The sequence below is a fragment of the Hypanus sabinus genome, unplaced genomic scaffold (genome assembly GCF_030144855.1).
Source record: "Hypanus sabinus isolate sHypSab1 unplaced genomic scaffold, sHypSab1.hap1 scaffold_2169, whole genome shotgun sequence".
NCBI classification, from domain to species: Eukaryota; Metazoa; Chordata; class Chondrichthyes; order Myliobatiformes; family Dasyatidae; genus Hypanus; species Hypanus sabinus.
The window spans coordinates 23,880-44,277 of record NW_026780276.1 but is presented as its reverse complement, the minus strand read 5'-3'; the positions used below and the strand labels follow the sequence as shown (position 1 = coordinate 44,277).

The 20,398-nt window shown below is 58.5% G+C and overlaps 1 protein-coding gene across 3 annotated transcripts; it reads left to right on the top strand.

Moving 5' to 3' along the window:
- The first annotated feature begins 5,551 nt into the window (after nt 1–5,551).
- LOC132387745 (N-acylglucosamine 2-epimerase-like) lies at nt 5,552–12,052 on the top strand. 3 transcript variants are annotated; one of them, XM_059960107.1, is made up of 5 exons: nt 5,552–5,649; nt 6,243–6,345; nt 7,295–7,370; nt 10,756–10,831; nt 11,828–12,052. In XM_059960107.1, exons 2-5 carry the CDS (start codon nt 6,245–6,247, stop codon nt 12,049–12,051), a joined length of 477 nt encoding a protein of 158 aa, XP_059816090.1. In that variant the 5' UTR covers nt 5,552–5,649; nt 6,243–6,244; the 3' UTR covers nt 12,052. The 3 variants fall into 3 exon arrangements, with proteins under 3 accessions (XP_059816090.1, XP_059816089.1, XP_059816091.1); XM_059960106.1 differs by having other exon boundaries at nt 5,555–5,677; XM_059960108.1 differs by having other exon boundaries at nt 5,606–5,667.
- Nucleotides 12,053–20,398: the final 8,346 nt, after the last annotated feature.

The window sequence follows — 20,398 nt, the reverse complement described above, 5'->3', positions numbered from 1 at the left end:
AGGGGGAGGGAGGGGAGAGGGGAGGGGGAGGGAGGGAGAGGGGAGGGGGAGGGAGGGGAGAGGGGAGGGGGAGGGAGGGGAGAGGGGAGGGGGAGGGAGGGGAGAGGGGAGGGGGAGGGAGGGGAGAGGGGAGGGGGAGGGAGGGGAGAGGGAGGGGGAGGGAGGGGAGAGGGGAGGGGGAGGGAGGGGAGAGGGGAGGGGGGAGGGAGGGGAGAGGGGAGGGGAGGGAGGGGAGAGGGAGGGAGGGGAGAGGGAGGGAGGGAGGGAGAGGGGAGGGGGAGGGGGAGGGAGGGGAGAGGGGAGAGGGAGGGAGGGGAGAGGGAGGGAGGGGAGAGGGGAGGGGGAGGGAGGGGAGAGGGAGGGGAGGAGGGGAGAGGGGAGGGGAGGAGGGGAGGGGGAGGGAGGGGAGAGGGGAGGGGGAGGGAGGGGAGAGGGGAGGGGGAGGGAGGGGAGAGGGGAGGGGGAGGGAGGGGAGAGGGGAGGGGGAGGGAGGGGAGAGGGGAGGGGGAGGGAGGGGAGAGGGAGGGGGAGGGGAGGGGAGAGGGGGGGAGGGGAGGGGAGAGGGGGGGAGGGGAGGGAGGGGTGAGGGGGAGGGAGGGGGAGGGGGAGGGGAGGGGAGGGAGGGGAGGGGAGGGGAGGGAGGGGAGAGGGGAGGGGAGGGAGGGGAGAGGGGAGGGGAGGGAGGGGAGAGGGGGAGGGGGAGGGAGGGGAGAGGGAGGGAGGGGAGGGGGAGGGGGAGGGAGGGGAGAGGGGGGAGGGGAGGGGAGGGGAGAGGGGGAGGGGGAGGGAGGGGAGAGGGGGGGGGGAGGGGAGGGGAGGAGGGGAGGGGAGGGGAGGGAGGGGAGGGGAGGGGGAGGGGAGAGGGGGGGAGGGGAGGGGGGGAGGGGAGGGGAGAGGGGGGGGAGGGGAGGGGAGGGGAGGGGGAGGGAGGGGAGGGGTGAGGGGAGGGGGGGGAGGGGAGAGGGGGAGGGAGGGGAGAGGGAGGGAGGGGAGGGGAGAGGGAGGAGGGGAGGGGAGGGGAGAGGGAGGAGGGGAGAGGGGAGGGGGAGGGGGAGGGAGGGGGTGGGAGGGAGAGGGGAGGGGGAGGGAGGGGAGTGGGGAGGGGGAGGGAGGGGAGGGGGAGGGGGAGGGAGGGGAGAGGGGAGGGGAGGGAGGGGAGAGGGGAGGGGGAGGGGAGGGGAGGGGGAGGGGGGAGGGGGAGGGGAGGGGAGAGGGGAGGGGGAGGGAGGGGAGAGGGGAGGGGAGGGAGGGGAGAGGGAGGGAGGGAGGGGGAGGGGGAGGGAGGGGGAGGGGAGGGGGAGGGAGGGGAGGGGAGGGGGAGGGAGGGAGAGGGGAGGGGAGGGGGGAGAGGGGAGGGGGAGGGGAGGGGGGGGAGGGGAGGGAGGGGGAGGGAGGGGTGGGGGGAGGGGGGAGGGGAGAGGGGAGGGGGAGGTGGGGTGAGGGGAGGGGGGTGGGGAGGGGAGGGTGGGAGGGGAGGGGTGGGGGAGTGGGGAGGGGGAGGGAGGGGTGAGGGGTGGGGGGAGGGAGGGGTGGGGTGTGGGGAGGGGGAGGGAGGGGGAGGGGGGGGGAGGGGAGGGGGAGGGGAGGGGGAGGGGAGGGGGAGGGAGGGGAGAGGGGAGGGGAGGGAGGGGGAGGGAGGGAGGGGAGGGAGGGAGGGAGGGGGAGTGGAGGGAGGGAGGGGGAGGAGGGAGGGGAGGTGGGAGGGAGGGGAGGGGGAGGAGGGAGGGGAGGGGGGAGGGGAGGGGAGGGGGAGGGGAGAGGGAGGGAGGGGAGGGGAGAGGGAGGGAGGGGAGGGAGGGGAGGGGAGAGGGGGGAGGGGAGAGGGGAGAGGGGAGGGAGGGGAGAGGGAGGGGGAGGGAGGGGAGCGGAGGAGGGGAGAGGGGGGAGGGAGGGGTGGGGGAGGGAGGGGAGGGGAGGGGGGGAGGGGAGAGGGGAGGGGAGGGGGAGGGAGGAGGGGAGAGGAGGGAGGGAGGGGAGGGAGGGAGGGAGGGGGAGGGAGGAGGGGGGAGGGAGGGGGGAGGGAGGGGGGGAGGGAGGGGGAGGGAGGGGGGGAGGGAGGGGAGGGGAGGGGAGGGAGGGAGGGGGAGGGGGAGGGGGGGAGGGCAGGGGGAGGGGAGGGCAGGGGGAGGGGAGAGGGAGGGAGGGGAGAGGGGAGAGGGAGGGAGGGGAGAGGGGAGGGGGAGGGAGGGGAGACGGAGGGAGGGAGAGGGGGGAGGGAGGGGAGAGGGAGGGAGGGGGAGGGAGGGAGGGGAGAGGGGAGAGGGAGGGGAGGGGAGAGGGGAGAGGGGGGAGGGAGGGGGGGAGGGAGGGAGAGGGAGGGAGGGGAGAGGGGAGAGGGGAGAGGGAGGGAGGGGAGAGGGGAGAGGGAGGGAGGGGAGAGGGGAGAGGGAGGGAGGGGAGAGGGGAGAGGGAGGGAGGGGAGAGGGGAGAGGGAGGGAGGGGAGAGGGGAGAGGGGGAGGGAGAGGGGAGAGGGTGGGAGGGGGGAGGGAGGGGGAGGGGAGGGAGGGGGAGGGAGGGGGAGGGAGGGGGAGGGGAGGGGAGAGGGGGGGAGGGAGGGGGAGGGAGAGGGAGGGGAGGGGAGGGGAGGGCAGGGGGAGGGGGAGGGGAGAGGGAGGGGGAAGGGGGAGGGGGGAGCAGTGAGGGGTGTGTGTCGAGGGGAGGGGGGAGCAGTGAGGGGTGTGTGTCGAGGGGAGGGGGGAGCAGTGAGGGGTGTGTGTCGAGGGGAGGGGGAGCAGTGAGGGGTGTGTGTCGAGGGGAGGGGGAGTGGGGAGCAGTGAGGGTGTGTGTCGAGGGGAGGAGAGGAGGGGCTGAGTGACGGGCGTGTGTCGAGGGGAGGAGAGGAGAGGGGCTGAGTGAGGGGAATGTGTCGGAGGGAGGGGCGGAGTGAGGGGAGAGTGTCGGAGGGAGGGGAGGAGGGGCGGAGGGAGGGGAGGTGTCGGATGGAGGGGCGGAGTGAGGGGAGAGTGTCGGAGAGGAGGGGGGCGCAGTGAGGGGTGTGTGTCGAGGTGAGGAGGGGGGCGCAGTGACGGGAGTGTCGGAGGGAGGGGAGGGGAGGAGAGGGGGAGGAGAGGGGCGGAGTGAGGGGAGAGTGTCGGAGGGAGAGGAGGGGGGCAGTGACGGGAGTGTCGGATGGAGGGGTGGAGAGGGGGAGTGTGTCGGAGGGAGGGGAGGAGAGGGGCGGAGTGAGGGGAGAGTGTCGGAGGGGAGGAGGGGGGCGCAGTGAGGGGTGTGTGTCGAGGGGAGGAGAGAGGCTGAGTGACGGGAAGGGAGGAGGGAGGGGAGGGAGTGAGGGGAGAGTGTCGGAGGGAGAGGAGGGGGGCGCAGTGAGGGGTGTGTGTCGAGGGGAGGAGAGGGGCCGAGTGACGGGAGGGGAGGAGGGGCGGAGGGAGGGGAGGAGAGGGGGATAGTGTCGGAGGGAGAGGAGGGGGGCGCAGTGAGGGGTGTGTGTCGAGGGGAGGAGAGAGGCTGAGTGACGGGAAGGAAGGAGGGAGGGGAGGAGAGGGGCGGAGTGAGGGGAGAGTGTCGGAGGGGAGGAGGGGGGCGCAGTGAGGGGTGTGTGTCGAGGGGAGGAGAGAGGCTGAGTGACGGGAAGGGAGGAGGGAGGGGAGGAGAGGGGCGGAGTGAGGGGAGAGTGTCGGAGGGAGAGGAGGGGGGCGCAGTGAGGGGTGTGTGTCGAGGGGAGGAGAGGGGCCGAGTGACGGGAGGGGAGGAGGGGCGGAGGGAGGGGAGGAGAGGGGGATAGTGTCGGAGGGAGAGGAGGGGGGCGCAGTGAGGGGTGTGTGTCGAGGGGAGGAGAGAGGCTGAGTGACGGGAGGGGAGGAGAGGGGGAGTGTGTCGGAGGGAGGGGAGGAGAGGGGCTGAGTGACGGGAGGGGAGGAGGGGCGGAGGGAGGGGAGGAGAGGGGGATAGTGTCGGAGGGAGAGGAGGGGGGCGCAGTGAGGGGTGTGTGTCGAGGGGAGGGGAGGAGTGAGGGGAGAGTGTCGGAGGGAGAGGAGGGGGGCGCAGTGAGGGGTGTGTGTCGAGGGGAGGAGAGAGGCTGAGTGACGGGAAGGGAGGAGGGAGGGGAGGAGAGGGGCGGAGTGAGGGGAGAGTGTCGGAGGGAGAGGAGGGGGGCGCAGTGAGGGGTGTGTGTCGAGGGGAGGAGAGGGGCCGAGTGACGGGAGGGGAGGAGGGGCGGAGGGAGGGGAGGAGAGGGGGATAGTGTCGGAGGGAGAGGAGGGGGGCGCAGTGAGGGGTGTGTGTCGAGGGGAGGAGAGAGGCTGAGTGACGGGAGGGGAGGAGAGGGGGAGTGTGTCGGAGGGAGGGGAGGAGAGGGGCTGAGTGACGGGAGGGGAGGAGGGGCGGAGGGAGGGGAGGAGAGGGGGATAGTGTCGGAGGGAGAGGAGGGGGGCGCAGTGAGGGGTGTGTGTCGAGGGGAGGGGAGGAGTGAGGGGAGAGTGTCGGAGGGAGAGGAGGGGGGCGCAGTGAGGGGTGTGTGTCGAGGGGAGGAGAGGGGCTGAGTGACGGGAGGGGAGGAGGGGCGGAGGGAGGGGAGGAGAGGGGGATAGTGTCGGAGGGAGAGGAGGGGGGCGCAGTGAGGGGTGTGTGTCGAGGGGAGGAGAGGGGCTGAGTGACGGGAGGGGAGGAGGGGCGAGGGGAGGAGAGGGGGATAGTGTCGGAGGGAGAGGAGGGGGGCGCAGTGAGGGGTGTGTGTCGAGGGGAGGGGAGGAGTGAGGGGAGAGTGTCGGAGGGAGAGGAGGGGGGCGCAGTGAGGGGTGTGTGTCGAGGGGAGGAGAGGGGCTGAGTGACGGGAGGGGAGGAGGGGCGGAGGGAGGGGAGGAGAGGGGGATAGTGTCGGAGGGAGAGGAGGGGGGCGCAGTGAGGGGTGTGTGTCGAGGGGAGGAGAGGGGCTGAGTGACGGGAGGGGAGGAGGGGCGGAGGGAGGGGAGGAGAGGGGGATAGTGTCGGAGGGAGAGGAGGGGGGCGCAGTGAGGGGTGTGTGTCGAGGGGAGGAGAGGGGCTGAGTGACGGGAGGGGAGGAGGGGCGAGGGGAGGAGAGGGGGATAGTGTCGGAGGGAGAGGAGGGGGGCGCAGTGAGGGGTGTGTGTCGAGGGGAGGGGAGGAGTGAGGGGAGAGTGTCGGAGGGAGAGGAGGGGGGCGCAGTGAGGGGTGTGTGTCGAGGGGAGGAGAGGGGCTGAGTGACGGGAGGGGAGGAGGGGCGGAGGGAGGGGAGGAGAGGGGGATAGTGTCGGAGGGAGAGGAGGGGGGCGCAGTGAGGGGTGTGTGTCGAGGGGAGGAGAGGGGCTGAGTGACGGGAGGGGAGGAGGGGCGAGGGGAGGAGAGGGGGATAGTGTCGGAGGGAGAGGAGGGGGGCGCAGTGAGGGGTGTGTGTCGAGGGGAGGAGAGGGGCTGAGTGACGGGAGGGGAGGAGGGGCGGAGGGAGGGGAGGAGAGGGGGATAGTGTCGGAGGGAGAGGAGGGGGCGCAGTGAGGGGTGTGTGTCGAGGGGAGGGGAGGAGGATAGGTAGGGTAGGGTCGGACGGTCTGAAGGGACGGATCCGGATTTGAAATTGCGGGGACGCGGTGACGTCACGCCGCCGCCCCACCCGGGAAGCGAGTGCGCAGGCGCGGCTGGGGACCGAGCAGCTGACTGGACGCTCGGGACCGGGAGTGAGTGAACAGAGCAGAGTGAGAAAAGGTTGTGTGAGGGCGGAGGGGGATGAGGGGAGCGGGAGAAGGGAATAAGGGGGAGAGGAGGGGAGAATGGGAGGGGGAGGGGTGTTGAAGGGAAAAGAGGACGGGGAATGGGCATCAAAGAGAGGGAGGTAAGTGAGGGGGATGGGTTTGAAGGGAGGGTATGGGGAAGAGAAGGAGAAGAGGCTGGAGAGGGGGAAAGGGAGGGGAGAGGTGAGAGAAGCGTTTGAGGGGGTAGTGGGAAGGGGAGGGTGGAGGGCAAAGGGGAGAAGGAGAGTGGAAACGGAAGGGAGGGTGAGAGGAATGTGATGGGGGATGCAGGTTTGGGTGAAGGGGTGTATTAAAGGAAAATGGAAGGGGGGTCGAACTGAGGGAGCGGATGGCAGAGTCTGAGGGAAGTGGGACTTTGGACTGAAAGTGTGTGTCATGTGTGAGTGATGTGAGGACGGAAATGCATGGGACGAGGGCGGGGCTGGAAGTGGTGTGGGGCAGAGAGGGAGCGTCCCTGGTTTGCCCCCCTCCCCACCCCTGGCTGACCACTTCACCTTCCCCATCTGTCTTGTCTGCAGGGATGTCGCGGGAGGAGCTCGAACGTTTCCGGGATAAGATCCGCAAGGAGCTCGACCGGACCGTCGACTTCTGGCTGAAGTTTTCCCACGACCAGGAGTTCGGGTGAGGGGTCCACGGCGTCAGGGTGGGGCGAGGGAGGAGGAGGGGCGGCAAAGGAAAGATGGAGCCCCTTGGGGAGGGGATAATGAGGGAGAGAGTGAGCCCCTTGGGAAGGGACAGTGAGGGAGAGAGCTCTGTGGGAGGGGTAGTGAGGGAGTTGGAGAGTACGAGGGGGCAGTGGGGATTGCCATAGGAGGGAGACAAGGGAGGAAGAGGGGGCAGTGGAGAGGGAGAGCACTGTGAGGGGGTTGCAAGGGAGGAATCACTGTGGGAGGGACAGAGGGAGTGCCATGAGGGTGAGTGCCATTGGAGGTGGCAGCGAGGAGGGAGAGGGATCTGTGGGAGGGCGACAAGGTGGAAAGGACTGGGGCAGCGAGGAGGGAGAGGGATCTCTGTGGGAGGGGCGACAAGGTGGAAAGGACTGGGGCAGCGAGGAGGGAGAGGATCTGTGGGAGGGCGACAAGGTGGAAAGGACTGGGGCAGCGAGGAGGGAGAGGGATCTGTGGGAGGGGCGACAAGGTGGAAAGGACTGGGGCAGCGAGGAGGGAGAGGGATCTGTGGGAGGGCGACAAGGTGGAAAGGACTGGGGCAGCGAGGAGGGAGAGGGATCTCTGTGGGAGGGGCGACAAGGTGGAAAGGACTGGGGCAGCGAGGAGGAAGAGGGATCTCTGTGGGAGGGGCGACAAGGTGGAAAGGACTGGGGCAGCGAGGAGGGAGAGGGATCTGTGGGAGGGCGACAAGGTGGAAAGGACTGGGGCAGCGAGGAGGGAGAGGGATCTCTGTGGGAGGGGCGGCAAGGTGGAAAGGACTGGGGCAGCGAGGAGGGAGAGGGATCTCTGTGGGAGGGGCGGCAAGGTGGAAAGGACTGGGGCAGCGAGGAGGGTGCCCCGTGAGGGGGTTGGCAGGGTGGGAAGGATGGCGTCCCTGATCTTTCAAGACCTTTACCTCGCAGGGGCTTTTTCACGTGTCTGAGTCGCGATGGTTCCGTCTACGATGAGTTAAAGTACATCTGGCTGCAGGGAAGACAGGTGAGCAAACAGCTGGCATCAAAGCCTGGACCAGTCACTGGGTACCCGCCCCCTCCACCTTGTCCGCGCCGTCTCCAGTCCGACAATAACCTTGGCGGCCTTTTCAGATCTCCCTGCTCGCTCCTCGTTTTCAGAGCTGAGTTTGTTGTTTTTGTGAGGCCACGTCCAGCACCGCACAGGGTTAAAGAGGAGTTCACAGGCTCGACATACGCAGAACGTCTGAAAAGGGAAGGTATTCAATCGTGCAATAGCTGGAGGGGCAGGTGCTGCTCCAGAAGCAGAGGTTAGGAGAATGGGCAAAGAACTGGCAGGGAAGTGTATGGTCATGCACTTTGGTAGAAGGAATTAAGACGCGGGCTGCTTTCCAAGTGGAGCAAATTCAGAAACCCGAGCTGCAAGGGGCTTGGGAGTCCTCGTGCAGATTCTCCTAACTTGCAGGTTGAGTCGGTGATAAGGAAGGCAAATGGCACGTTAGCATTCATTTCCAGAGGAGTAGGGTTTCAAAGCAAGGACATAGCGCTCAAAGTTCAACGTAAATTTTATGACAGTACCTGTACATCATCACAGACAACCCTGAGAGTATCTCCCTGCGGGCAGGCTCAGCTAATCTACAGAGTGGTAACTGTAACAGGATCAGTGAAAGATCAGCCTGAAGACAACAAACGGTGCAGATGCAAATAGAAATAAATAGTAATAAACACTGAGAATGTGAGAGAACAAAATAAAGAGTCCTTAAAGTGAGGTCATTGGTTATGGGGACAACTCTGTGTAGTTATCCCCTTTGGTTGAGGGTGGTAACTGGTGTTGAACCTGGTGCTGTGGGTCCTGAGGCTCCTGGACCTTCTCCGTGATGGCAGCAGCTGGAATCGAGCTGGGATTCCTGAGGATGGACGCTGCTCCCCTCCCACAGTGTTTCGTGTCGACGTGGTCCACGGTTCGGAGGCCTTTACCCGTGAGCTGAATTCACTACCTTTTCCGTCGTTGCTGAGGCTTCACGGGGGATTGATCAGACTGCAATCAGAGTCTCGTGGGAGACTTTGGGTCCCTGATCTAAGTACGGATGTGCTGGCATTGAAGGGGGTTCAGAGGTTTATGGGGGTGATCCCAGGAATGAAAGGGTTAACGTGTGAGGAGTGTTTGATGGCTCCCTGGAGTTCAGAAGAATGGGTGGGGTTGGTGGTGGGGGAGGGGGCGGGGGAGAGATCTCACTGAAACCGATCGAATACTGAAAGGCCCAGATAGAGTGGACATGGAGAGGATGTTTCCGATAGCGAGGGAGTCTGGGACCAGAGGGCACAGCCTCAAAATAGAAGGAACAGAGACGAGGAGGAATTTCTTCAGCCGAAGAGTGGTTCAACCCTGGAGTTCACGGGATGTGAAGGCAGAGAGTGACGTGCTCTTGATTGGTTTAAGGATTATGGGGAGAAGGTTGAGGGGGATAATAAACCTGCCATGATGGAATGGCAGAGCAGACTCGATGGGCTGAAGGGCCTAGTTCTTTGTTCTGCATGGATGTTTAATTTTACACACCCTTTCCCTTCTTCGGTGTCTTCGATGATTTGTGCACGGTTTATATTGTGCGGGTGGTCTGTATCTGCCTGCTCGAGATGCTGGAGATCCAGAACGACTGCCACAACTGTCTGGAGGGACTGAGCAGGTCAGGGGGCCCCGATGGAAGCGAATAAACCGCCGACGTTTCGGACCGGCACCCTCGGCAAAGGGTCTCGGCGACTTTCGCTCACAGGAGAGGCGTGCCACTTCTCCCGGTGAACCTCCTCCGCACTCCCTCGATCACAAGCACGTCCTTCCCAAACTCAAGAGGTCCCGCGTCCAGAGTAACACGCTTACGAAACGCTGGAGAAACTCAGCTGGCCGGGCAGCGCCGACAGAGGGGAATGGACAGCTGGCGTTTCGGGCCGAGACCCGCCATCAGGACCGGGAAGGGAGGGGGAAGAAGGGGGTGTGTTGCAGAATGGAGAGGAAGGAGGACAAGCTGGCGGCTTGGCGGGGAGGTATGCTGTGAGAGTTTCACCGTGCACTCAGCGGTGACTTTACTGGAGACGTGTTAATGCAAATATCAAATCAGCCAATCACGGGGCAGCAACTCAATGCATAAGAGGGCGCAGACGTGGCCAAGAGGTTCAGTTGCCGTTCAGACCGAACATCAGGAACGGGGAAGAAACGGGATCTCGGTGGCTTTGGCCGCGGAGTGAACGTTGGTGCCAGGCGGGGTGACGGAGAGGATTGAAGCGCCGTGCCGAATTGGGAAGGTCGAGGACGGGCCGAGTCAAAGTGACGGCATCCAAGCCCCAGAGCGTACGGGAGACGTTTGGACGGCGAGTTAGCTACCGGGCCGGATTGTAGGGGTCTGAGGCGAGCGACGGGCCGGTTTAGCTTGCTGCACGGCCCTGCGCTGAGCTGAGGGTCCGAGAACGCTATTCCCTCGCGTTTATTGTTTTTTCTCAGATTTTACTATAACGGGCTCTATTGGGTTTCTGTGTTTTCCGGCTGCCTATTGGGCGACGAGTCTCAAGGTTGCATGTACATACTGTGATAACAAATGTACTTTGAACTTTGAGTCTCTCAGAAACTGCTGATCTCCTGGGATCTTCACCCACAACCGTCTCGAGAGTTTGCAGAGAATGGTGCGAGAAGCAAAAAAAAAAATCCAATGAGCGGAGTTCTGTGGGTGAGAATGCCCTGTTGATGAGAGAGGTCGGAGGAGAATGGCCAGACCGGTTCAGCTGACAGGAAGGCGACAGTAACTCAAATAACCACACGTTACAACAGTGAAGAACTTCTGCGACCATGCAACATGTTGAACCTTGAAATAGGCGGGCGACAGCAGCAGAAAACCACAGACGTTAACGCAGTGGCCACCGTATTACGCGTAGGAGGGACCGAGTGACGCGGCCATTGAGTGTATGTTCCAAAATAAGTTTGGGAAAAGTTTAACACGAGAGGTATAAGTTTAAACTGACTGGAGGAAAGTATAGGGGGAATGTTGGAGATAAGTTTTTTTACACTAAGAGTGGTGGGTGTGTGGAAAGTCCTGCCAGGGGTGGTGGTGGTGGGAGGTACTTTAGGGGCATTTAAGAGACTTTTAGATAGGCACGTGGATGAAAGGAAACTTAAGGGTTACGTGGGAAGGAAGGGTCAGCTCGACTTTCGAGTGTTACCAGGGCCAAAGGGCCCGTGCAGTTCCATGTTGTACATTTACGAGCCTGCTGGATCGGGCTGCGATTCCGGCCGCTGTTTGTACGGCGTCTGTCCGCTCTCCTCGTGACCATGTGGGTTTCCCCTGGGCGCTCCCATGTTACAAAGATGTATTCTAGCGGGGGTCTTGTGATGCGTAAAACTTGTCCCCGTCGCTCTCCCTCCACAGGTCTGGACTTACTGCCGGCTCTACCGGAAAGTTCCTCGCTTTCACCGACAGGAGTTGCTGGATGCAGCGGCAGCTGGTAAGACCGTAAGACGTGGGGCCAGAGTGAAGCCATTCAGCCCATCGAGTCTGCTCTGTCATTCCAACATGGCTGATTTACTATCCGTCTCGACCCCATTCTCCTGCCTTCTCCCTGTGCCTGTTGACACCCCGACTAATCAAGAGGCTGTCAATCTATACTTTAAATATACCCCATGACTTGGCCTCCATAAGCTGTCTGTGACGATGAATTTCACGGATTCACCACCCTTTGGCTGAAGTAATTCCTCTTCCTCTCCGTTCGAAAGGGATGTCCTTGTGGTTCTGTCCTCTGGTCCTCGACTCTCCCCACTATCGGGAACATCCTGTTCAGATCCACTCTGTCCAGGCCTTTCAGAATTCGAAAGGTTTCAATGACATGCCCTCCCCCTCGTTCTTCTAAACTCCAGCAAGTTCAGAGCCGTCAAGCATGCCTGAAACGTGAAGCCTTTCGTTCCCGGGATAAAGCTCGTGGTCCTCCTCCAAACCCCTCTCCAACGTCAGCACGTCCTTTCTTAGATAAGGGGCCCAAAACTGCTCTTAATCCTCCAACTGAGGCCTCCCCGGTGCTTGAGAAAGCCTTAGCACTACATCCTTGTTTTTATATTGTAATCCTCTCGACATGAATGCTAACGTTGCATTTGCCTTCCTCGCCACAGGCTCAACCTGAAAATTAGCCTTCAGGCAACCCTGCGCCTCAGGTTTCTAATTTTGCTCCATGTTTCGGAAAATAGTTCACACCGTTATTCCTTTTATCAAAATGCATGACCGACCACTTCCCAACACTATATTCCATCTGCCACTTCTCTGCCCAGTTTCCCAATGGTAGAGTTTACCCCGAGGTAGGGTGGGTCGCCCTTGTTGCCCCTCCTCAAGCTCTGCGCTCCCCCCTCACCGTCCCTCCTGCGGCACCGCGCTCCCTCCTCTCCTCGCCGCCCCTCCCACCGTTTGCCAACTGACATGTCGGGTGTGTGGGGCTGTCGGTTCCCTCCCTCAGGCGGGGAGTTCCTGATACGCCACTCGGCGGCCTTTGGCGAGGGCCGGAAGCGGGCGTTCTGCGTCAGCCGGGACGGACGAGCGGTCAAGGTCCAGCGAACCATCTTCAGTGAGTGCTTCTACGTGCTGGCTATGGACGAGCTGTGGAGGGCCACCGGGCAGGACCGGTTCCAGGTACGCACGATGGAATCGATGGCCTTGTCGCAAAGTTTGCAGACGGGATGAGCTTAGGTGGAGGGGCCGGGAGTGTTGAGGAAGTAGAGAGGCTGCAGAAAGACTTAGACAGATTAGGAGAATGGGCAGAGAAATGGCTGATAGAATACAGTGTTGGGAAGTGTATGGATAGTCACCTTAGTAGAAAAGATGAAATGGTTGTCTGGTTTCTAAGTGGAAAGAACATACAAAATACTGAGGTGCAAAGGGACTTGGGAGTCCTTGTGCAGGATTCCCTAATTCTTAGGTTGTGTCTGTGGTGAGGAAGGCGAATCTGATGTTAGCACTCATTTCGATAGGACTAGAATATGAAAATAAGGATGTAATGTTGAGACTTTATACGGCCTCACTTGGAGAATTATGAACGGATTTGGGCCCCTTATCTTAGAAAGGATGTGCTGACACTGGAGAGGGTTCAAAGGAGGTTCACGAAAATGATTCCAGGATTAAAGGGCTAAAGGCTCTGGGCCTGTATTCGCTAGGCCTCAGAAGAATGAGGGTGCCCTCATTGAAGCCTGTCGAATGGTGAAAGACCTGATAGAGTGAAGAGGATGTTTCCCATGGAGGGAGAGTCTGAGACCAGCAGACACAACCTCAGACTAGAGGGGTGTCCTTTTAGAATGGAGATGAGGAGAAATTTCTTCAGTCGGAGAGTGGTGAATCTGTGGAATTTGTTGCCACAGGCAGCTGTGGGGGTAAGTTTTTTCCTGTATTTAAGGCAGAGATTGATGGACTCTGGATTAGTCAGGGCATGAAGGAATACGGGTGGGGGGGGGGGAGGTGGGTATATCAGCCATGATGAAATGACAGCAGACTCGATGGGCCATATGGTCTAATTCTGTTCTGTTATGGTATTTTGGAGACCCTCTGTATTCGTCTGTATGGTACCTGTGCGTCTCTCCTCCTCATTCTCCCGGTCTGTCCCTCTCTGTAATTGAGACTACCTGAGCATGTTTGTGTGAGAGATAGAGAGAGCCCCTGTGTGTGTGCAAGAGAGAGAGAGAGAATCCCTGTGTGTGTGTGTGAGAGAGAGAATCCCTGTGTGTGTGTGTGTGTGTGTGAGAGAATCCCTGTGTGTGTGTGAGAGAGAGAGAATCCCTGTGTGTGTGTGTGAGAGAGAGAATCCCTGTGTCTGTGTGTGAGAGAATCCCTCTGTGTGTGTGTGTGTCTGTGTATGTGTGTGAGAGAGAGAGAGAATCCCTGTGTGTGTGTGTGTGTGTGAGAGAGAGAGAGAATCCCTGTGTGTGTGTCTGTGTGTGTCTGTGGGGGGGGGGGGGGGAGAGAGAATCCCTGTGTGTGTGAGAGAGAGAGAGAATACCTGTGTGTGTGTGTGAGTGAGAGAGAATGTGTGTGTGTGAGAGAGAGAGAAACCCTGTGTGTGTGTGTGAGTGTGTGAGAGAGGGAATCCCTGTGTGTGTGTGTGTGTGAGAGAGAGAATCCCTGTGTGTGTGTTTGTGAGAGAGAGAATCCCTGTGTGTGTGTGTGTGAGAGAGAATCCCTGTGTGTGTGTGTGAGAGAGAGACAATCTCTGTGTGTGTGTGTGAGAGCCCCTGTGTGTGTGTGTGAGAGAGAGAGAATCCCTCTGTGTGTGTGTGTGAGAGAGAGAGAAACCCTGTGTGTGTGTGTGAGTGTGTGAGAGAGGGAATCCCTGTGTGTGTGTGTGTGTGAGAGAGAGAATCCCTGTGTGTGTGTTTGTGAGAGAGAGAATCCCTGTGTGTGTGTGTGTGAGAGAGAATCCCTGTGTGTGAGAGAGAGAGCCCCTGTGTGTGTGTGTGAGAGAGAGACAATCTCTGTGTGTGTGTGTGAGAGCCCCTGTGTGTGTGTGTGAGAGAGAGAGAATCCCTCTGTGTGTGTGTGTGAGAGAGAGAGAGACAATCCCTGTGTGTGTGTGTGTCTGTGGGGAGGGGGGGAGAGAGAATCCCTGTGTGTGAGAGAGAGAGAGAATACTTGTGCGAGTGTGTGTGTGTGTGTGTGTGTGAGAGAGACAATCCCTGTGTGTGTGAGAGAGCCCCTGTGTGTGTGTGAGGGGAGAGAGAGAGAGAATCCCTGTGTGTGTGTGAGAGCCCCTGTGTGTGTGTGTGAGAGAGAATGTGTGTGTGTGTGTGAGAGAGAGAGAGAAACCCTGTGTGTGTGTGTGTGAGAGAGAATCCCTGTGTGTGCGTGTGAGAGAGAGAATCCCTGTGTGTGTGAGAGAGAGAGCCCCTGTGTGTGTGTGTGTGTGTCAGAGAGAATCCCTCTGTGTGTGTGTGTGTGTGAGAGAGAGAGAGAGCCCCTGTGTGTGTGTGTGAGAGAGAGACAATCCCTGTGTGTGTGAGAGAGAGAGCCCCTGTGTGTGTGTGAGAGAGAGACAATCCCTGTGTGTGTGTGTGTGAGAGAGAGAGAGAATCCCTCTGTGTGTGTGTGTGTGAGAGAGAGAGAATCCCTGTGTGTGTGTGTGTGTGTGTCAGAGAGAATCCCTCTGTGTGTGTGAGAGAGAGAGAGAGCCCCTGTGTGTGTGTGTGTGTGAGGGAGAGCCCCTGTGTGTGTGTGAAAGAGAGAGAGAGACAATCCCTGTGTGTGTGTGTGAGAGAGAGAGACAATCCCTGTGTGTGTGTGTGAGAGAGAGAGACAATCCCTGTGTGTGTGTGTGTGTCTGTGGGGAGGGGGGGAGAGAGAATCCCTGTGTGTGTGAGAGAGAGAGAGAATACCTGTGTGTGTGAGAGAGAGACAATCCCTGTGTGTGTGAGAGAGCCCCTGTGTGTGTGTGGGGGGAGAGAGAGAGAGAATCCCTGTGTGTGTGTGTGTGTGTGTGTGAGTGAGAGAGAATGTGTGTGTGTGTGTGTGAGAGAAAGAGAGAAACCCTGTGTGTGTGTGAGTGTGTGAGAGAGAATCCCTGTGTGTGTGTGTGTGTGTGAGAGAGAGAGCCCCTGTGTGTGTGTGTGAGAGAGAGAGAATCCCTGTATGTGTGTGTGTGAGAGAGAGAATCCCTGTGTGTGAGAGAGAGACAATCCCTGTGTGTGTGTGTGAGAGGGAATCCCTGTGTATGTGTGTGTGTGAGAGAGAGAGAATCCCTGTGTGTGAGAGAGAGAGAGAGACAATCCCTCTGTGTGTGTGAGAGCCGCTGTGTGTGTGAGATGGAGAATACCTGTGTGTGTGTGAGAGAGAGAGACACACAATCCCTGTGTGTGTGAGAGCCCCTGTATGTGTGTGTGAGAGAGAGAATCCCTCTGTGTTTGTGTGTGTGTGAGAGAGAATCCCTGTGTGTGTGTGTGAGAGAGAGAATCCCTGTGTGTGTGTGTGAGAGAGAGAGAGAGAGAGAGAGAGAGAGAATCCCTGTGTGTGTGTGAGAGAGAATCCCTGTGTGTGTGTGAGAGAGAATCCCTGTGTGTGTGTGAGAGAGAGAGAGAGAATCACTCTGTGTGTGTGTGTGTGTGTGTGTGAGAGAGAGAGAGAGAATCTCTGTGTGTGTGTGTGAGAGAGAGAGAGAGAGAGAGAGAGAATCCCTGTGTGTGTGGGGGTGGGGGGAAGAGAGAAAGAGAATCCCTGTGTGTGTGTGTGAGAGAGAGAATCCCTGTGTGTGTGTGAGAGAGAGCCCCTGTGTGTGTTTGTGTGAGAGAGAATCCCTATGTGTGTGTGTGTGTGTGAGAGAGAGCCCCTGTGTGTGTGTGTGTGAGAGAGTGAGCCCCTGTGTGTGTTTGTGTGTGAGAGAGAGAAAGAATCCCTATGTGTGTGTGTGTGTGTGAGAGAGAGAGAGAATCCCTGTGTGTGTGTGAGAGAGAGAATCCCTATGTGTGTATGTATGTGTGTGAGAGAGAGAGACAATCCCTGTGTGTGTGTGAGAGAGAGACAATCCCTGTGTATGTGTGTGTATGAGAGAGAGAGAATCCCTGTGTGTGTGTGTGAGAGAGAGAGGGAATCCCTGTGTGTGTGTGAGTGAGAGAGAGAGAGAATCCCTGTGTGTGTGTCTGTGTGTGTGTGAGAGAGAGAATCCCTGTGTATGTGTGTGTGAGAGAGAGAGAATCCCTGTGTGTGAGAGAGAGAGACAATCCCTCTGTGTGTGTGAGAGCCCCTGTGTGTGTGAGAGATGGAGAATACCTGTGTGTGTGTGTGAGAGAGAGAGAATCCCTGTGTGTGTGTGTGAGAGAGAGAGAGCCCCTGTGCGTGTGTGTGTATGTGTGTGTGCGAGAGAGAGAATCCCTGTGTGTGTGTGTGAGAGAGAGAAAGAATCCCTGTGTGTGTGTGTGTGTGTGTGTGAGAGAGAGAATCCCTATGTGTGTATGTATGTGTGTGTGTGTGAGAGAGAGACAATCCCTGTGTGTGTGTGAGAGAGAGAGACAATCACTGTGTGTGTGTGTGTATGAGAGAGAGAGAGAGAATCCCTGTGTGTGTGTGTGAGAGAGACAATCCCTGTGTGTGTGAGAGAGAGACAATCCCTGTGTGTGTGTGAGAGAGAGACAATCCCTGTGTGTGTGTGAGAGAGAGAGACAATCACTGTGTGTGTGTGTGTATGAGAGAGAGAGAGAGGGAATCCCTGTGTGAGAGAGAGAGAGAGAGAATCCTGTGTGTGTGTGAGAGAGAGAGACAATCCCTCTGTGTGTGAGAGCCCCTGTGTCTGTGAGAGATGGAGAATACCTGTGTGTGTGTCTGTGTCTGTGTCTGTGTGTGTGTGTGTGAGAGAGAGAATCCCTGTGTATGTGTGTGTGTGAGAGAGAGAATCCCTGTGTGTGTGTGAGAGAGAGAGGGAATCCCTGTGTGTGTGTGAGTGAGAGAGAGAGAGAATCCCGTGTGTCTGTGTGTGTGTGAGAGAGAGAATCCCTGTGTGTGTGTGTGAGAGAGAGAGAATCCTGTGTGTGTGTGAGAGAGAGAGACAATCCCTCTGTGTGTGAGAGCCCCTGTGTGTGTGAGAGATGGAGAATACCTGTGTGTGTGTGAGAGAGAGAGAATCCCTGTGTGTGTGTGTGTGAGAGAGAGAGAGAATCCCTGTGTGTGTGAGAGAGAGAGACAATCCCTCTGTGTGTGAGAGCCCCTGTGTGTGTGAGAGATGGAGAATACCTGTGTGTGTGTGTGAGAGAGAGAGAGAGCCCCTGTGCGTGTGTGTGTGAGAGAGAATCCCTGTGTGTGTCTGAGAGAGAATCCCTGTGTGTGTCTGTGTGTGTGAGAGAGAGAGAGAGAATCCCTGTGTGTGTTTGTGTGAGAGAGAATCCCTGTGTGTGTCTGAGAGAGAATCCCTGTTTGTGTGTGTGTGAGAGAGAGAGAATCCCTGTGTGTGTGTGTGAGAGAGAGAGCCCCTGTGTGTATGTGTGTGTGTGTGTGAGAGAGAGAGCCCCTGTGTGTGTGTGTGTGTGAGAGAGAGAGTCCCTGTGTGTGTGTGAGAGACAATCCCTGTGTGTGTGTGAGTAAGAGAGAATCCCTGTGTGTGTGTGAGAGAGAGAGAATCCCTGTGTGTGTGTGAGAGAGAGAGAATCCCTGTGTGTGTGTGTGTGTGTGTGTGTGAGAGAGAGACAATCCCTCTGTGTGTGTGAGAGCCCCTGTGTGTGTGAGAGATGGAGAATACCTGTGTGTGTGTGAGAGAGAGATAGAATCCCTGTGTGTGTGTTTGTGTGAGAGAGAGAGAGCCCCTGTGCGTGTGTGTGTATGTGTGTGTGTGAGAGAGAGAATCCCTGTGTGTGTGTGTGAGAGAGAATCCCTGTGTGTGTGTGAGAGAGAGAGAATCCCTGTGTGTGTGTGTGAGAGAGAGAATCCCTGTGTGTGTGAGAGAATCCCTCTGTGTGTGTGTCTGTGTATGTGTGTGAGAGAGAGAGAGAATCCCTGTGTGTGTGTGTGTGAGAGAGAGAGAGAATCCCTGTGTGTGTGTCTGTGTGTGTCTGTGGGGGGGGGGGGGGGAGAGAGAATCCCTGTGTGTGTGAGAGAGAGAGAGAATACCTGTGCATGTGTGTGTGTGTGAGAGAGAGAGAGAATCCCTGTGTGTGTGTGTGAGAGCCCCTGTGTGTGTGTGAGTGAGAGAGAATGTGTGTGTGTGAGAGAGAGAGAAACCCTGTGTGTGTGTGTGAGTGTGTGAGAGAGGGAATCCCTGTGTGTGTGTGTGTGTGTGAGAGAGAGAATCCCTGTGTGTGTGTTTGTGAGAGAGAGAATCCCTGTGTGTGTGAGAGAGAGCCCCTGTGTGTGTGTGTGAGAGAGAGACAATCTGTGTGTGTGTGTGAGAGCCCCTGTGTGTGTGTGTGAGAGAGAGAGAATCCCTCTGTGTGTGTGTGTGAGAGAGAGAGAGAGCCCCTGTGTGTGTGTGTGTGAGGGAGAGCCCCTGTGTGTGTGAAAGAGAGACAATCCCTGTGTGTGTGTGTGTGTGTGGGGAGGGGGGGAGAGAGAATCCCTGTGTGTGAGAGAGAGAGAGAATACTTGTGCGAGTGTGTGTGTGTGTGTGTGTGTGTGTGTGTGAGAGAGACAATCCCTGTGTGTGTGAGAGAGCCCCTGTGTGTGTGTGGGGGGAGAGAGAGAGAGAATCCCTGTGTGTGTGTGAGAGCCCTGTGTGTGTGTGAGTGAGAGAGAATGTGTGTGTGTGTGTGAGAGAGAGAGAGAAACCCTGTGTGTGTGTGTGTGAGAGAGAATCCCTGTGTGTGTGTGTGAGAGAGAGAGAATCCCTGTGTGTGTGAGAGAGAGAGCCCCTGTGTGTGTGTGTGTGTCAGAGAGAATCCCTCTGTGTGTGTGTGTGAGAGAGAGAGAGAGAGCCCCTGTGTGTGTGTGTGTGTGTGTGAGGGAGAGCCCCTGTGTGTGTGTGAGAGAGAGACAATCCCTGTGTGTGTGAGAGAGAGAGCCCCTGTGTGTGTGTGTGAGAGAGAGACAATCCCTGTGTGTGTGTGTGTGTGAGAGCCCCTGTGTGTGTGTGTGAGAGAGAGAGAGAATCCCTCTGTGTGTGTGTGTGTGAGAGAGAGAGAGAGCCCCTGTGTGTGTGTGGGTGTGTGAGGGAGAGCCCCTGTGTGTGTGTGAGAGAGAATCCCTGTGTGTGTGTGTGAGAGCCCCTGTGTGTGTGTGTGAGAGAGAGAGAATCCCTCTGTGTGTGTGTGTGAGAGAGAGAGAGAGCCCCTGTGTGTGTGTGTGTGTGTGAGGAGGGGGGGAGAGAGAATCCCTGTGTGTGTGTGAGAGAGAGAGAGAATACCTGTGTGTGTGAGAGAGAGACAATCCCTGTGTGTGTGAGAGAGCCCCTGTGTGTGTGTGGGGGGGAGAGAGAGAGAGAATCCCTGTGTGTGTGTGTGTGTGAGAGAGAATGTGTGTGTGTGTGTGAGAGAAAGAGAGAAACCCTGTGTGTGTGTGAGAGTGTGTGAGAGAGAATCAGTCTGTGTTTGTGTGTGTGTGAGAGAGAATCCCTGTGTGTGTGTGTGAGAGAGAGAATCCCTGTGTGTGTGAGAGAGAGAGAGAGAGAGACAATCCCTCTGTGTGTGAGAGCCCTGTGTGTGTGAGAGATGGAGAATACCTGTGTGTGTGTGTGAGAGAGAGAGAATCCCTGTGTGTGTGTGTGTGTGAGAGAGAGAGAATCCCTGTGTGTGTGTGAGAGAGAGAGAATCCCTGTGTGTGTGTGTGTGAGAGAGAGAATCCCTGTGTGTGTGTGGGGGGGGGGGGGGGGAAGAGAGAGAGAATCCCTGTGTGTGTGTGTGTGAGAGAGAGAGAATCCCTGTGTGTGTGTGTGTGTGAGAGAGAGAATCCCTGTGTGTGTGTGTGTGAGAGAGAGAATCCCTGTGTGTGTGTGTGCGTGAGAGAATCCCTGTGTGTGTGTGAGAATCCCTGTGTGAGTGAGAGAATCCCTGTGTGTGTGTGAGATAGAGAATCCATTTGTGTGTGTGTGAGAGAGAGAGAGAATCCCTGTGTGTGTGAGAGAGAGAATCCCTGTGTGTGTGTGAGAGAGAATCCCTGTGTGTGTGTGAGAGAGAGAGAGAGAGAATCCCTCTGTGTGTGTGTGTGTGAGAGAGAGAGAGAGAATCTCTGTGTGTGTGTGTGAGAGAGAGAGAGAGAATCCCTGTGTGTGTGTGGGGGTGGGGGGAAGAGAGAAAGAGAATCCCTGTGTGTGTGTGTGAGAGAGAGAATCCCTGTGTGTGTGTGAGAGAGAGCCCCTGTGTGTGTTTGTGTGAGAGAGAATCCCTATGTGTGTGTGTGTGTGAGAGAGAGCCCTGTGTGTGTGTGTGTGAGAGAGTGAGCCCCTGTGTGTGTTTGTGTGTGAGAGAGAGAAAGAATCCCTATGTGTGTGTGTGTGTGAGAGAGAGAGAGAGAGAATCCCTGTGTGTGTGAGAGAGAGAATCCCTATGTGTGTATGTGTGTATGTGTGTGTATGAGAGAGAGAGAATCCCTGTGTGTGTGTGTGAGTGAGAGAGGGAATCCCTGTGTGTGTGTGAGT

Bases quoted from the DNA above. Each gene is read 5' to 3' on its own strand.
- LOC132387745 (XM_059960107.1), top strand. From the start codon at position 6,245: ATGTCGCGGGAGGAGCTCGAACGTTTCCGGGATAAGATCCGCAAGGAG. The intron at 6,346-7,294 runs GTGAGGGGTCCA...TTTACCTCGCAG, and splicing joins TCCCACGACCAGGAGTTCGG to GGGCTTTTTCACGTGTCTGA. The intron at 10,832-11,827 runs GTAAGACCGTAA...TCCCTCCCTCAG, and splicing joins GCTGGATGCAGCGGCAGCTG to GCGGGGAGTTCCTGATACGC.